The sequence below is a fragment of the Hemicordylus capensis genome, chromosome 1, assembly GCF_027244095.1.
Source record: "Hemicordylus capensis ecotype Gifberg chromosome 1, rHemCap1.1.pri, whole genome shotgun sequence".
Taxonomy (NCBI): domain Eukaryota; kingdom Metazoa; phylum Chordata; class Lepidosauria; order Squamata; family Cordylidae; genus Hemicordylus; species Hemicordylus capensis.
In genome coordinates this window covers 388106122-388123951 of record NC_069657.1, presented here as the reverse complement: position 1 = coordinate 388123951, position 17830 = coordinate 388106122, and the positions used below count along the sequence as shown (strand labels likewise).

General features: G+C 41.9%; 1 protein-coding gene across 4 annotated transcripts in view; it reads right to left on the bottom strand.

Moving 5' to 3' along the window:
- Positions 1–17830, bottom strand: part of KIF26B (kinesin family member 26B) — a 495657-nt gene that overhangs the window by 40300 nt on the left and 437527 nt on the right. For all 4 annotated transcript variants that reach the window (XM_053302151.1, XM_053302160.1, XM_053302178.1 and 1 more), the window contains 2 exons: positions 9859–10021; positions 3565–6964 (listed from right to left, as the gene is read on the bottom strand). In XM_053302151.1, coding sequence (XP_053158126.1) covers positions 3565–6964; positions 9859–10021 — 3563 coding nt within the window. The remainder of the gene's footprint in view (positions 1–3564; positions 6965–9858; positions 10022–17830) is intronic.

The following is a 17830-nucleotide window of genomic DNA, read 5'->3' as shown; positions in this document are numbered from 1 at the left end:
GAAGTGACTGGCCCAGAGTCACCCGGTGAGCTTCATGGCTGAGCGTGGATTTGAACCTGGGCCTCCCCAGTCCTAAGGCAACATTCTAACCACTCAGTAAAGATGAACTTTACACATTATGCTGAAGGTCAACAGATGCCAGCTATATGGGGCAACAGGGCAAGTAATTCCCAGGGAGAGTGTCTGAGTGCTAGAAGTGAGCAAAAGGGTCAAACTGTCCAAACACCCAGAGGCGTATCTAGGGAAAATAGCGCCTAGGGGAAGCTCTGAGATTGCACCCCCTGTCCAAACATCTGACACCCATCTTTTAGATAACTTTACCATAATAGCAGCTCAAAAATACAAGTCAAGCTCGTTATTTTAGTATTTCAAAAACTATTTAGCAGTGGATGTGGCCAAACCAAAAAAATGCTGGAAAACTACAAATTTCAGTATGCTGGGGCTCATGAAATACCCAAATACTATGTGGAGGTGTACTTGGAAAACTAAACAGAAGTGCCTAATTCTCTACTATGCATTGTAGCATCACTATTACATATGTTTTAAAAATAAATGGAGAATTTGACTTTTCCAAGATACTCTGAAAATAATTAAAGGATATGCAGAATAAACTGTGTCACTGCTTGGAATATATTCTAGTATTTCAGAAAGACAATTAAAATGAGAGAAAGAGAGCAAGAAACTCCCAGTGGGCCTTAATACTAAGGATTTCACACTGATTCAAAGACAAACTCACCATTACTAGCCATATTATTAAGACATCACATTTAACTCACTTATCACAAGAAGCAAAGTAAGAGCAAATGAATACAATCCTAGCTCATAAGCTTCAGCTCAGTATTCACAAGCCCTGATTCTCTGTACATAGTGCCAAACTGAACATGTGTACAGTGACAGGCCTCACAGAGGCCATTTGAGCATGCATGGTGGCCATTTTGTTTTTGGTGGCCATTTAAAAAAAATTAATTTTAAAAAATGGTGCCCCTCCTTCAAGTGGTGCCCGGGGCACGTGCCCTGCCTGGCCCACCATTGATACGCCCCTGCAAACACCTGCATTACACCATGATTACACCATGATTCTGGGATCAGAACTCCAGAGATGATTTTCATCTCCCTGTTCTAGACGGGGTCACACTTCCCCAAAAGGAACAGGTTCTCAGTCTGGGAGTACTTCTGGATCCACACCTCTCCCTAGTTTCTGAGGTTGAGGCGGTGACCAGGGGTGCTTCCTGTCAGCTTCGGATGATACACCAGCTGTGCCCGTTTCTCGATCAGTGACCTCAAAACAGTGGTACATCTGTTGGTAACCTCCAGACTTTACTTCTGTAATGCGCTCTGTGTGGGGCTGCCTTTGTACGTAGTCTGGAAACTTCAGCAGCAGCTAGGTTAGTCTCTGGGTCATCTCGGAGAGACCACATTACTCCTTTGCTGATGGAGTTACCCTGGCTACCAATAGGTTTCCAGGCAAAATACAAAATGCTAGTTATAAGTTATAAAGCCCTAAATGGCTTAGGCCCTGGGTATTTAAGAGAGCATCTTCTTCACTATGACCCCCACTGCCCATTGAGGTCATCTGAGGAAGTCCGTCTCCAGTTACCACCAACTCGTCTGATGGCTACACAGAGACAGGCCTTCTCGGTTGCTGCCCCGAGATTGTGGAATGTGCTCCCTACTAATGGCAATTAAAAAAAAAAATCTGAAAACCCATCTTTTTAACCAAGCTTTCTCAGCTTTTTAAAATTTGTTGGTTTTAATTTTGTGATGGATTTTAAATTGTTGAATTGTTTTAACTTTTTATATGTGTTTTAATTGTTTTATGTTAACCTCCCAGAGACGAAAGTTTGGGCGGTATATAAATGTGATAAATAAGTAATAAATTAATAAATAAAATATATTTGCAAAACCTAAACCATCCCTGACTGATGCTTATTCAGCACCTCAGATGGATCCTATTCCAGAACAAGAGAAATTTAACTAGGATATGCCATCCTATGAAACTGCACAAGGTGTTCTTGGAGGTTTTTCAGATAGGAAGGTTTATTGCAGAAGGATGTGCGATAAACGCAAAGACGCACCCCAAACCAGAGTCACTGCAAGCTGTCCACATGGACTGCCTCTCTTTCTGCTTTTTCTCACCTTTGTTCCATCCCTACATGAGGCTTTCATACTGAACAACTGTGGGAGTCATCTCCCCACCTTCCTCTTCCTCTGCCCCTGCCTATCCTCTCTTGAATCTGCCAGCCATTTCCCTTCCCCATTGCCTACATATTATGCCTTCATTCCTACCCCCAATAACACTTTGTGTGAAACCTGCAAATCAGTCAGATATTTGATTTTGATGCCAACAATATTTTTTAAATTTACAGTTCTTTAGAGTCTTTCATTCCAAAAAAGATGCTGAACAAGGTATGATTTGTGCTAAGTGACACAGTAAAATGCCATCCAGCAACCTTTTTAGAACAGAAATGTCTATATTTGTTCTGTTCCTAATTACAGAGCTAATGAATCTTGTCAAATTAGTGACCCTTTTGTTTTGTCTCAATCTAACAAAAGAGTCACTAATTTGACAAGATTGATTAGTTTCATAATTAGAAACAATGATGTGTTTTGGAGAATGGTGTTTTGGAGTATGCTCTGACTGAAAATGTACAAAGCCTTTAGAGTAAAAGAACATAATTGTAATTTCCATTGAAACAGATGATACACAGTCCAGATACATGAAACAGAATGAATTGCAGAAAAGTTTAGAATAAAATAGCCTTCCATATAAGAGAAAAGGCTCTTACAAATTCACTCATGCACTAAAAAGTGTGGAAACTGTATATTAAAGTTCTCATATGGGCGTCCATGCTACATAAGAAGTAAGCACATTCTACATTCTCAGACTTGCATATTATTCTAGTTCACTACAGTCATCCCTCGCTAACCATGGTTTTACCAACCATAGTTTTAAGTATCCGCAAATGAAATATTGTGATTGGCCTTGCCAACCATGATCCCAAGTATCTACGGCTGGCAAGATATTTTAGTGTTTTGGGGAGATTTGGGGAGATTCAGAGCTTCAATCTGCTCATTCCTCTTGGTGATCCTTGCTGATTTTAAGCACATTTTAGTGATTCTGGGGGCGTTAAAAGAATTTGCAGAGGTTCAATCTACTCATTCCTCTCGGTGACTCTTGATATTAAGGGATTTTTGGTGGGCTTTGCTGATTTCTTGGCATTTTCCCTTTATTTTTAAGTGTTTTTGCAATTGCGGCTCCCCTAACCCCCTGTTTTCCCATTCATTTCAATGCCTCTCCAAACACGAATTTGCCAACCATGGGGTTTTGCCAGAAAGGAACCCTTATGGTTGGCGAGAAATGACTGTATTTAGGTTCAGTGCATCCAAGTTTTGCCTTGCTTATTCAGCCCCAATCCTCCTCCTGCATAACCACAAAATTTAAGCAAACAAGTCCCACACTTTCAGTAGGAAGGTTTTAAGCATTTTCCCAATAAACTAATCTTTGTACACATTTAGCTTCCTGTGAAGCTTAGCCACTCTATTGAAATGTTACCGAGGACATACCTGTACTTGAACGCTTCTTTGAATTTTTGAGACTTCGGCACCTCCCACTGACCGAGCTGCTGTTCTCACTCATCGAATCTTGTGCTGAGGAAGCACTCCCTGTTGCTTCACTGTCTCTCATCATACTCTCATACCCACTGCTTCCTCCACTGTGGTAGAACAGGGCTGTTTTCCCCATGGCAGGTGGCAGTTCTCCACTCAGAACACTGCTATTGTCACTCCCATGGCCACTGCTACAGCGGTGAGGCTTCCTCGGTGGAGTGATCTTGCTGTAAGGTGAAGGCAGCAGGTGAACTGGTGGCTTCTCATCTCCATGAGTACCGCCACGTTCATCTGTATCCGAGTTCCTGCGCAACTGCAAACCTCTGGTGCCAGTACTTCCTTGCAGCAGCTCTGAAATCCTCCCATTGACAGCTCGGAGAGGCAGCTTTGCAGAAAGTCCAGAGCCCCTATTTCGGCTGAGCGACTGAGTGGACCAGGACATATTGTTTCCATTTGGAGGCAAACTTGAGCTCTGTCCTACAGTCTGAGGAAGAGACTTGGTAGAAAAGCTAAGTGTTTTGGTGGTTGATGCTGCCAGGCTTCGAGCCTTAGGACTTGCCAAAAGGAGCTTACTCACTGCAGAGATCTTTGATTGACTGGCCTTTGGAGAGGCACCTGCAGATTGAGAAATGCCTGCACTTGTTGGTGAGGACATCACATTACGGTTGAGGCTTCTCCCAGCTCTGGGCATTGTGGTATCTTTTCCAGGACTCATCCTGGAGCTCACAGAGGACAGACTCTCTGCCCTTTCCAATGATAGGCACTCATAATGGCTCCCACTAGATCTTCCTAGGGAATTGGTTCTACTAGCCAGCTGTTCAAGTTTGGCACTGAATAATTTACTGCTACTATTGTTTCCACTCTCCATACTGGAGCCTTTTTGTTTCCCACTCAGCTCATCAGGAAAGCTAGCCAGGAAAGATACTGGTTGGTTGGAAGGGCTGCTGGTGCTGCTACTGCAGGCACTGTGCTGAGGGCTGGCCCTGTTCTTCTGATCTAGGCTAGATTTCCTCACGGGAGGCAATGGTGGTGTACCTTTTGGGCGTGCCAGAACACAGTGCTTGGGAGAAGCCATTTTTCTTTCGAGGCTAACTTTTGAAGACTTGGAGGCAACAGGACAGCCAACAGCATTGTTCTCATCAACATAATGATAAGAAACAAAATCTAATTCCTCCTGCTTGTTGGCCTTCTGGAACCCCCTTGTGAGGCTGCCATTCTTTATGCTCTCAGTAGGATGAACTGGACTGTGGGTTGTAGAACTGAGTAGTCCAATTTCACACCCATCTATGACCCTCTTCAGGGTTTCAGTTCCTGGGGAGCTAGAGGTCTCTCCACTACTACTACTAAACCTGTCTGCTGAGTTCTGCTTCTTATTCTGTTCAGAGCTGACTTCTGACTTGGGCTCACAGCTGTCTTTCTTCACACTGTCTTCCCTCTTTAGCCAAGGATCATCAAATTTTATCTCTTTTCTTATACTAGATTCTTTCACCTCTTGAGGATGAGAATTTTTTGCTGGTGAAGATACTGATGATATGGTGTCTTGAGTCTCTTGTGCCTTAAAGGGATTAACAGCAATGCATGGATATACGGTAATGTTGGTCTTCATCGGAATGAAGCCTTCACCACTGCTTACACTTGTGGTGTTTGATATTGTGACTGTTGTCTTGCCCAAGGCTGAGATTTTACAGCCTTTGATGGGAGACATTTTATTAATACTCTCCTCAACCATCTCTGGCAGTACAAACATACCATCAGTCACTGGCTTCTGCTTGTCATTTAAACAAATGGCACTATTATCCTGCATGGCTCTTGCAAGGTCAGCCACAGGAGCTTCTGCCATTGCTTCCCCATGACCGTAGCATGCCTGTGCTATGAAACTGTGACATGATTGTTCACCATCACTGCCGGTGCTCATTTCACTAAGCCATGAGCTGATAGACGAACGTCTGCTTTCAGCTTCTTCAGCTTTGTTATCTAGTCCCAATTTTTGAAGAGGCAGAAACTGAGCGATACTGACCTCAGAAACAGGAGCTGTACTGGCATAGCATTCAAGATCTTCACTAATGCTGCTGATAATGCTAACCGGCCTAGACCCAGAGGCCAAAGCCTGCACAGAACAGTCACTGTTAAAACTGATGATACTTGTTGGCCGGCCATTCTCCAGCACCCCACTAATGGTCAGCTCTTCAACCAGGGTGAATACCAGCTCATCTTCTCCATTCAGCTCTAATGGTTGCTGCACCGTGACCATGGTGGTGCTCAAAATCTCCTTCTTTGATTCAGGAGAAATAGACTGTAGCTGCTGTTCTCCATTGTCATTCATTTCTCCATAATCACCACTGCTCGCTGACTTCTTCATGACTTGAGGGCTTATTCCCATGGGAGAAGTATGGATCTCTGGTTGCATCAGAGATTCACTGGACACCATCCCTGAGTCCTTGCTTAGTGATGATGGTGGAGGTGCAGGGTTGGGCAACACCCCTTTCTGGGTGTAAACTTTGCACCTCTGAGAAGGAGATGTTGGTGGCTTGTACTCGGATGTCTTGGAAAGGCTTGCAATGCCAAGTCGTGGTGAGCCCATTGGCCGAGGTTTGCTTTCTACAAAGCCACAGGTGTTAAGACTTTCTCGGCTGCTTTGCAAGTCAGTGCAGAGTGATGGCTCAGAACAAGTCATCTGACTACTAGGACTACCTGTAATACTTCTAGGAGAGGGTGGGGTGGAAACCTCATTAAGCATCCCCGTGTGACCAGGGGACTGACTTCCCTGAATTTTGTTAGATGTTGCTTTGAGATTGTCCCTGACATCCTTAACAAGATGTTGGCAGTCTGCCAGGTCATCTTCCCTGTCTGGTTCTGACAAATGGCTGAGCTCTGCCACTTGGTCTGACAAAGGGCACTTGGGCACTTGGTCTGTACTGAACTGAACAGGCAACTCTTCAAAAGGAAATTTGTCAGTCTCCTCACTTCCATCAATGCAGTCTAACCTCTCTTGGAGTTCTGCAAAGGTATTGCACTTCAAGCAGTCCCTTTCAGAGGTGCTGGAGCATGTCTCACTCATTTCCTCAAGTTTGCCTTCATTTTTGGTTTTCTGAAGGGCGGGAACGATTGGGACAAAATCCGGGGGGCCTTCATTATCTGTCAGTTCCTTGTCTGAGAGGGCTGTGCCATTGGGACCAACATAAATCACAGTGTCACATGACTGTTCACTGCTAGAAGAATAATCTGGATCACTGGACAAGTGTAGAATGGGAAAATCTGGGTCAACAACATTCCGAGAATGGAAAGGTCTCAGCTGGGTCGGTCTCCGCATTCTCCCTTCTTCACAGGAGCTTTCTCCTCCAGAAGAGCTTGACGTGTACTATGAATGGAAAGAGAGATGGAATGTCAGAACTGCAAACAACTTCCATGGAACAGAAGGTTCAGGCCCAATGTAAGCAGTGTTGTCTGTTATGGCTACTTAAAATATCACCACATGGAGGCTGCTCCATTCAACAGGAAGTAGACTGCTTCTGGAACTGGCAAGTTTCTTTATACATATTCCTGCATAATATTGTTTCCTTGCAATATTAGCAATATTGCAAATTGCTAATCCACATGGCAAGCTGCTACACATGAACAGTTGGGTAATGTAAACAGTTTTATGTGGTTGCTTTTTAATCAGCAACCACATCGCTCTGCATGCCTTGGACCTCAACAGCATTGCAGTACATCACAGTATTCTGACTTATGTCACACATTTAAAATTGCAAAGAGCTTTCTTCTGAGGTATGTCAATATTATTCCCATTTTTCCAATGAAAACATGAGGCTGAGTGATAGTAATCTGCATAAGGCAACATGGTCCTGGGCAGAGGTAGAACTTCAATATAAGTTCCTCAAGTCCAGTACCCTAGATGCTCAACCACAGTGTCCTTCAGTAGGGTAGATTTCTTGCTTACATATAACATACAGTATAAGCAGAGAAATAATGTCCTTTACATAATTTTTGGAGCTGTGCATAGTGGAGATATTTCCAGAATTAAATTATCTGAGAATGGAAGCTAAAAAACCTTCCAAAGTGGTGCTGAGCTGAGACATACGACTGAAAATAGATGAGCCTTTTGTAAACAAGACTCATTCTCAGTTAGGTTATAATCCTAAACACACTGAGCAGCATCCAGACTAAGTCAGTCATGACTGAATTATGTTGAAATTAATGGGACTTTAGTAATGACTAACTTGTCATTGATTTCAATGGTGCTTAGTAATGACTTAACTTTGGATGTTGGATTCAGTGGAAGTACATGCCACTGAAATGAATGAGGCTTACTTATGTGAAATTTATTATTGCCGTGTTGGAGATGAGAGCAGGGGAAGGGGGAAGCACAGGAACATGCCTCCCATTTCCATAATTCTTCAATTTACAATATATAACAGGTTTTTCACTCCTACTCCACCAGTCTGTTGGACCTTCCAGCCTTTCTGACTGGAGGGGATCACATGGATATTCTGGTTCAGTCTTCTGCATCCTAGGCTTAAGTAATACCAAAGCTCCATAGACTTCAGTAATACCACATTGGTGTTTATTCTATTATTTCTAACCTCTAGGGAAACATTTCACAACGTATCCAGGCAAGCTATTCCATTATCCATATTTTATTACAGGTAGGCCTTGTTTCCTGACATCCAACTTGAACCTGTTTTGCAGAACGTTGACTCTGCAACTTCTTGCCCTTCATCTAAGAGTCCTGCAATAAGCCTGAGCCTGCAATCCTACCTAGGAGTGAGCCCCAATGTAAACTGTGAGGACTTGCTTCTGAGTAAACATGCCTATGATTGCACTGTGAGGATAACATTCATTTTCTTTATTTACACATTTATGAGCCTCCTTTCAAGGTGACTTACAAAGCACTAACACCAACAACTAAGAGAACAATTAAAATACCCAAATGATAAAAAATATAAGCAGCTAAAAGAACACGAGAAAAGCCCATTGCCTGCTTAAGGGAAGGAATTTTACAAAACAAAAGTGTATTCAACTCCTGGCAAAAACCGGCAAGCATTGGAGGAGTAAGACAGGCCTCTTTAGCAAGGGAATTCCACACCTAGGCTGCACTACTAAAAAAGCCCTGCCCCCTAATATATGTTGGGTGCAGAGAGAGGGGAAGCTTAAAGAGCAACTCCTTACTTCAGTTTTTGCAGAGGAGAGACACTTGGCAGGGGGTGGGGGGAATATGTTCTTTTGCAGACTGAAGATATGGATTATTAGGTTTGGTGGGAGTTCAGTAGTCTGAGGAGTGTGAACTCCTCAAATGCTTAGCAGGGGGAACCTGTAAGCTTGTTTGTGCAAGAAGGGAAGCAGAGCAGAACAACCCTGGAAGAACTCTTTCTGAGAGAGATCATACTCTTCATATAATGAAAAGTCCTGGGCAACATTGAAAATGTCACTTATTGTTATGCCTTTTAATCATTCTTTTCTTCATTCCAGTTTTATACAGACAGCTGTTACTGCCTCTATAGAGAAAAGGGATATAAAATAGCATTGTTTATTTTGACTGACTTTTCTTGTTATAAGAGTATGTAAGCTTTTGGTTTAATAACAGCACTGAGAAGTTGGCCCAGTAATGGCAATCACTTTACCTACTTGGTATCTCCCTTTGTCTCAGAAATGTGAACTTCTTAAAAAAGAAATTATACAGTGCTTGCATTAGAACACCAATTTTATTTCTTACTTTCAGGATAATAGATCACACTGGCTCCAAATATGTTGGCTGAAATAATAAATAGGGCTCAACAGCATCTTGACCACATCACCTAATCTTATCTCTTAAAAGAAGTTTGAACTTTTTGAAAGAATAACAGGGAGCTTCTAGAATTAGCACAGATGTACACTACAGACCATTCTGTTGCTGTGAACAAACAAATAGATTTGTAGAATCTATTCACTGATCTCCTTAGGTCACTGATGAGAATGATGATCATAAATTATGTTGGCTTGAATTCAAACAGGACCCAGAGCTAAAGATGTCCTAAGAAACTACATGAGAGTCTGAACACACTGATTTATCTGTAACTGTGATAAACTCTAAACCATTCATGTAATACTAAACATATGATATCCCCCCAAGCTCTAAGATGTACTGCCTTTCACTCAGACATTATGAATATTGATTTTATTCAAATATGCACTTTAAAGCCTCTTTCATTTACTGAAAATCTCTAGTTGCTCTGCTCTTCCCAATGTAAGACAACAAGCGTTCCCCCCTTTCCTTACCTTGGTTTTCTTCTTCTTCATTCTTAAGACCCTGGATGCAATCTGGATAGTGGAAAGTGTTTCAGCATAGTTTCCTGCAGCAGCCGAAATGTGAGCTATCATGGTGGTACGGCAGTTCATGTTCCCAAGGGACTCTCGGAGCAACATGGTCAGCTTGCTGTCTCTGCAAAATAAAAAGAATTAAGGCTACATTAGTGAGCCATGTTTCACTTTGACTGTCGGGATGCGACTCCAGGTCTCAGCAAGATTTCTTCCTTTTTAATGGAATACTAATTAGCATTGTTCTTCAGGCTTCTAGTGCACTACATCTGCAGCTGAACAAGCTGGAAAATCCCTACACTGAAATTAGAGTGTCTCTCGTGCATGGTTTTTCTGTTGGGAGAATTCCGCCAGTAGTATTATAATAAGCTGGGAGGCAGACTCACAACCAGTAACCTACTCAAGGCTACCTAGAGTTTGGAGGAAAACCTCAGCTGTACTAAAAAGGTAAAGTGACTAAAGGATCAGGCCTTAAAGACTGTGCTAGTTTTTCTCTCTGCTGATGTTTGCGATGACCGATGGTGGGATTAGTTCGTGCCATTTTCCTTTCCTGTCACTCATTGTGCCCCTGAATAGATTCACTTTTAAAATTCTAATGCCCTGCCACAGCCTTCTCCTCCTCTCCTTCTCTAGCACTCCCAGTGATTGTAATGAGCTCTGGAAATGGTATTGCATGACAATTGCTTTGGCAATGAAAAAACTACACAAACATAATCCATTAAATTCAACCAGCTTGTTACCACGAGCAGGGATGCACTGTCAAAATTTCAACAAAAGGCTCCTTTAAAACAAATATGCTGCCTCCTGTCAACAAGACAATTCAGGAGTAAAACAGTGTGTGTGTGTGGCGAGGGGAGGGTGTTTAGTGGTGGTGGTGAGGAATCATTAATTCAAGGCTATTAACAAGGACACAATTCACTAGAAACCGGTCCTTTGTGTGGACCCCTCCCCTTCAGGTTGTAGTGCCTCACTGTACTTCTTTTGGGTGTGGGCAGGCTAACTTCAGAGATCAGTTAGAGCTGAATCTCCTGTCTACTTATGGGTTGAGGCTGACAGGACTTTAGCATTTTCATGATACTATTCATCCACAGGAAATAGGTGGGGTGTTTGGTAGAAGGTATGTGTCCTACATACATTTGGGCTGTTACTCTGGCTGCAAAGGCTGATTTCAAGGAAAAGTTCAACACTACCTTTAGAGCGCCAACTGAAACTAGGCTTTTCCTGGCACCTTCATTCAGGGTTAGGGAAGTAAAGACAGATGTGCAAGTGGCTACAAAGTCAGATTCTGAAGCAGTGACTGTGGGATTCAGCAACCTTTATTCCAGCTCCTAGCAAAGTACTGCTACTGCCTGCTCCCTCTCTCCCAGTGGCACTTGAACATGTGCAACAGGAATGCCAAAATGGGTAATCTCTTGTGTGCACAGTGTGCTGTCAAATCAATAGGTTCAAAAGCCAGCAGTTCAGTCCTGTCATCATCATACTTTATTTACAGTCTTTGACCAAAAGAGAAATAAAAATCTTTACATAGTTAAAAAGAAAAATGGAAATAGAAAATCAATTACACATAAATAGATAAAGGCTTTGGAATAATTACACATTAAAAAAAGATAAAATAACAGCATTGGAAAGGCGTAAGTGTATATACATAATTTAAAGTTAACACTAAGGAGCCCAAAACTGTATTCTATTCTTTTGAAGTTCGTAATCTGGTGAACACATAACAAAATTTAGCTACAACATATGAAATAGTTGCATCTTTATCTGCTAATAAATGCTACATGAAGATCCTCAGGTTGTCCCCTTATATATTTTATCAGTGGGCTGATTAAATGAAACCTCGTTTTGATATACTGAACACTTTAGAAGAATGTAGGCCATGGTTTCGATCACCTTTCCACAGGGGCATTTCCGTTCTTCATATAATAGTTTCAAATATTTCCCATAAAGCATTGCAGATGAGAAAGCGTTGAACCTGGCCCTGGAGAAGGCCCATCTGAATTTACTCAAGGTGATCGTAAATAAATATGTTGCTGGGGCAAGATCCGACTTAGCATACACTTGTTTATAAAAAAGTGGTAAACAAGCCTTCTCTTCCTGAATGTCTGTGTCAACCAATCTCTGTCGTACTAAACTGTGAGCTGTATTCTTACCGCTCTCTAGTAATAGAATGAGTGATAGGCTGCATTGGCAAAGTTTATCTATCCTTTTGCGAGACCAAGATGCCTGAGGCTCAGCCGCAAGAAGCTTTGGAATTACCCCTGTCAAATACGCACACAAAAATACATACATGAGGAATTTATTTTTTTTTAACACGAGGAACACATACACAAGGAAACATTGTGCTGCATCTGAATGCTTGTGTCAAGCTTAAGGTAGTCTCAGATTCACGGCACAGGGAAAGTTGAAAACTTCCCCACTGCATTACTCAAATGAGCTAAATGTGTGCTCTTGGCCAGGTGTGTATATGTCTTGTTCCCAAGCTGCAACCCCTTCCAGCTCTTGCCATACTTAAAAACAACAAAAAAATTATATACCGCTTTTTAACAAAAGTTTACATAGTGAATGAATGAAGATGGATCCCTGTCCCCAAAGGACTCACAATCTAACAAGAAACATAAGATAGACACCAGCAACAGCCAATGGAGGGATGCTGTGCTGGGGGTAGATATGTCCAGTTGCTCTCCCCCTGCTAAATAAAGAGAATCACCACACTTTAAAGGTGCCTCTTTGCCTAGTTAGCAGAGGTTTTAACTGGATGTTTAGAGCTGTAAAGGTAAAGTGTGATGAGATTATGCCTTTCAGCATCTTCCGATATCGCTGCTGCCTGATATAGATGTTTCCCATAGTCTGGGAAACATACCAGTGGGGATTTGAAATGGCAACCTCTGGCTTGCTAGTCAAGTCATTTCCCCACTACGCCATTAGGTGACTACCAAGAGCTATATCTACAAAGAGCTATATCATAACTACCCTGTTTCCCCGAAAGTAAGACCTAGCAGTAATTTCTGATGTACCGCTAATTGCCCTAGTGCATTTTGGGGGGCTAAAATTAATATAAGACACTGTCTTATTTTCGGGGAAACACGGTATATGGCTGCATATTCCAAAACCCGATGCCAAAGCCACTGAAAATAAGCCAGAGCTTTCATTGAGAGACTGATATATGTTGGTATCCGTGAATTATCCTGAAACAGAACTACAGCCATGGGATAAAATCCACAATCAACCTGTAGGCGGAAGCCTGGGGCATGAAGGTTACGTTTACCAGACTGATGTGGCACCTGTGTGGAGCATGGAAAAGCAACACAGTTAAGCAAGCTCGTTTGGGAGGGCTAGGAAAACAGAGGGACAACATAACCCCCTGAATTTCTCTCATTCATGCAGCCAGTACCAGAAGGAGGAGGAGGAAGAGGAAGAGGAAGAGGAAGAGGAAGAGGAAGAAGAAAACAGGCCAGAGAGAACCATCCAGTCTGGTGAACAGAAGATCAACATCCATACATTATGCTAGTGTACATTATGCTCATGTGCATAATGTACATTATGCTTCCTTAATATATGGAAGATCAAGATCCATACCTTATGCTAGAGTAGTACTGTAGTAGTGGTAGTAGTTTTAGTTTGATACTGATTTTGATAGCTGCCTGCCTGGGGGTACTCTAAAAAGGAGAGGCAGGATACAAATTCCTTAGATAAACAAACATCTGAATAATAAAAACAGCCATTCCATTACAGTTTCACAGCTAACTCAGGAATTTTGATTGCCAGGAATATGAGTCAGACATATAGCTTCACAAAGCAGCCACCAGCAGGCCAGAGACTTTTATACAGCATTGTATCCTGTCCCTGAAGTACTGCCATAATTTTGGGGATAGTTTAATGACTTCAGGGAGGTTTGGTCACTAACAAGCAGAAGGTTGCCAGTTCGAATCCCCACTAGCATGTTTCCCAGACTATGGGAAACACCTATATTGGGCAGTGCTGATATAGGTAGATGCTGAAAAGAAGGGTCAAGGCATCATTCTCATACTGCATGGGAGATGGCAATGGTAAACCCCACCTGTATTCTACCAAAGACAACCATAGGGCTCTGTGGGCGCCAGGAGTCGAAATCGACTTGATGGCACACTCTACTAGTAATAACATATGGGCACCTTGATAGCATCACATACTATCTGGATTAAGTCTGACATTGACAATGCCCCAAATATCCCAGGCACTCACAGAAACTAAGCAGCTTTACTTTAAAGCTGAGCTTAGCTTTGGTGAGTACCTGGGAAATGTTGGGCATTGTCAATGCCAAACTTAATCCAGATAGTATATGATTAGGCATTGTCAATGCAGCCAACCAAATATTGGTTTCAAGCAAAAGGCCCATGTTCTAAACACATGCACTAAAAATGTTGCAATGTAAACAAGTGCAAATGCTTCTATGCGAGATGGAAATTTTCATTCAGATATGAAAGAATCAGAAACAAGACATCTGCTGGGAGAAACCAATAATTTGATAGTGAAGGTGTAGGAAAGTTTTGGCCGGTCTCTCTCCTTTCATGTTTTTGGACAAAGTAGGGGAACAGGCAGTTGCTTTATAGTTCCAAATGTCCCTGATTGTGGCAGACCTTTTGTATTCATTCCAATCAAGAGCAAGGCAAATGCCTTATTCCAGCATGCTTATGGATGATTTTATGTAGTCCTGATTGATTTCTGCTATATGGGCGTATTATCTGTCTTTTTACATTGGTTTTAGGTGTTATTTTTTTCTCATGTATTGCCAGTTTGGTTATTTTGACATTAATGGTCACTATATATTGTTGCAACTTGCTGCAATATGCTTGCTTGTGGGGAGAGTGGAACATTTTTTTTTTTTAAAAATTATATGTACTTACAATGATAAAATAGCAACATTAGCACTAGTAGGCAGCACCCAGACTAAATAACTCCTGAGTAATCCAACTGAGTCATTTAGTCTGGATGGTGCTCACTGTGTGCAGATGCAGTACCTGATCAGGAAATAATTTCCAGAGATCTGATTTTTTTTCTTAAGAGAGAAAATGAAAACATTGTCTAGAATAAGAGCTATTGCAACCCCAGTGGAAACTGTACCTATTCATCACATATAAAGCATCCACTGAAAAGACTGAAAGGTTTGCCAGGAAGTTCAAGTTTGACCTTCTCTTCTGTGCCGACACTTCTAGTTCTCAAATTCCTGTGGGCAGAGCTAGTCAACCCACTACAGTATATGATGGTCTTGTGGTATAAACAAAAGTCCATTAAGATCAGAGCAAGGCAACTATACTCATTTCATTGGTGACCTAGCTCAGCTTTGAACCCACGGACACAAGAGATAAAAGGCTGCTGTGTGAGCTTAGTATATCTTCTCTTCATCAAGGAATAATTGCAATATCTAATTCTGTGCATCAGTAACCACCACTCCAAAGAAGATGTACGCGGAAATTATTAACATCTGCATAAAAATCAATACCAAGCCTTTTATTTGTGCATGCTTCCATCAAAGAAATACATGAAATGACAGTCAAAAGGGCAAAAAGACTGCATTTAGGTCTCCTGAGACTCTCTAAGTCATGGAGCAATCATCAGCAAACTGGTGTGGTCTTCCTAGATACCTATAAATGATTAATGTGGGCAAGCTAACCTAAACCCAGTCTGCATATGAAACACACTCCTGTATTTCAGCATACAGCAAATTCCTGCATCAATATAAGAATTAGAAGAATTTATTAGGATTATGCTTTAAAATAACAAGTAATTTAAAAGTCATTTCTAAATACATATTTAAAAGTCATTCTTGTCTAATCTTATCTCGATTATCTTCTTTTCCGCTTTGGTGTAAACTACAGTCAGTTGCCTCTCTTGTAATCCAAATAAACAGACCCCAGGAAGAAAATCAAGAAATGTTACTAATCACAGAATTTCCAAACATTTTGCATTTTATATTCAGACCTGGACCTTCCAATTCAGTGGCTCAATTATCTCTTTGAAAATACTCTATGCTAATGATACTCTATGCTAATACTCTATGCTAATGATAGAGTAAAAAGACCACAGGGAAGATGGCATCAGGCATGTCATCTGGTAGATTTTTGTTTTAATGCTACTTTACCTTTCAGCAGTTTAGGTAAACGTATTTTTGGATTGCACCTATTATAATTTAAAATGACACCAAAGAGTGAAATTTGTCTGAAAGCTGATGCTGCATTTCTGTCAGAATATAGGAAGATGGATTTCTTGTTTTGTTAAGAAAGGTATCTGAATATCGTCAGAAGCCAGGTTCTTTCTTGTGGGATCTGATGAAGAGGACGTTTGAAAAGGATAGCATTTATGCGAATAATTCTTTTATTGACTAGTTGAATAAAAGTAACATACAGAAAATACAGAATGAATGTTTTTTTCATTTAAATCACTACTAGCTGACATCCTGGCACTGCATGCATGCAGCCAAAGAATGGACAGTCACAGTGGTTGTGTTCCCACTTCAGCAGTGTGAGTGATTCTGTGCAGGGAGTGCAATTTTTGCTGATCTCCCTTTCCCCGGAAAAGCTCTGTGCAACCTGCAAATATGCCCCAAAGGATCATGCAGCCCTCAGGGACAGGTTGCATAAAGAGCTTCTGGGAGAAGGGACAATCAGCAAAAATGGCCCTCCTGCACATGACTGCGCATGCTGCTGAAGCAGGAGCACAGCCACTGCAGGCATGCAACCCTTGGCTGCATGCATGCTGTGTTATAATCAGCCAGTCTTTGCTAATATCAGATCTATGAAGTGTTAGAGGATAGTGCTATTCTGAATGGTCGTCTAGTGAGTCTCACTGGTCTCTGACTAGAGGTTCAACTATCCTTCCTGTTATATTCAGAGAGAGGAGGTAAACTGCTCATTTCCATTGCAGACAATTTGTAGATCTTGGATACCCTCTTAGATATACATCCCTACTGTGTTCCCTCCAGAACCCTGTGAGTGATGGAATTATTACTGCTGTGTTTTCCTCTTATATTTTATCTGTATCTCAGTCTATTGTGGGTGCTTGTTAATAAAGAAGCCTGTTGCTATTGCCCAGTGTTCTGTTTATCCCTACTTCAAAATGGACATCTGGAAAGAGTCACTGGAGTGTTCCATAAAGTGAGTACACACAGAGAACTCATAGCCATACAAGGCCATTACACAGGTCAGTCCAAATTTCTGGAGTAGCTTACAGAATCCCCCCAAAATGCCAAAATTCAATATGGATTCTGAAAGCAGTGCTAGGTCTTGCCTTATATTTTGGGAGCTTTCCAGTATAACATGGATTCCATGGCAACATCAACACTTCAATGTACTGGAGTCTTTGCACTTGTGAGATGAGGTCTAGAGTGGCCTAGAAACATCTCCATGTATCTTTAAGTCAGACACAGAACTAGGTCTACCATATTTTCAACTTGAAAAATGAAGGCCCCCTTCCCATCATCTTAATTAACAACAAACAAACAAACTCTGGAAATCAGGTTACCAATGGACTGAAACGGACAGCTGTGCTGGTGGCACTAGACCTGGCTGCTGGTGCAATGGAGGCCAGGTCTACCAATCAACTTTAGTGAGCCAGTGGTAGCAGGGTAGGGACAATGTTATTTAAGAACTGGCACTTGGTGGTCATATGGGATGACTCTTCAATTGTTCTTAGAAGTGGGGGGTCAAAGAATGGACTATGAGTTGATGTTGTCTCATATTCCACAGTGAAAGGTCCTCAAATACTGGTCTTGTTCTCATTGTTCATCATATGTATATGATGGCCGCCACGCCCACCCCCTGCCGCTGAAAACTTCAATAATTCTAATCACCATGTGTGCAGCTGGGGTGGGGGGATGTGTGGGTGGGCCGAGCAGGCCTCCTCCACCCCCATGGTGGTGGTGGTAGCGGTGACAGGCAGAGCAGGAGCGGCCGCTGGG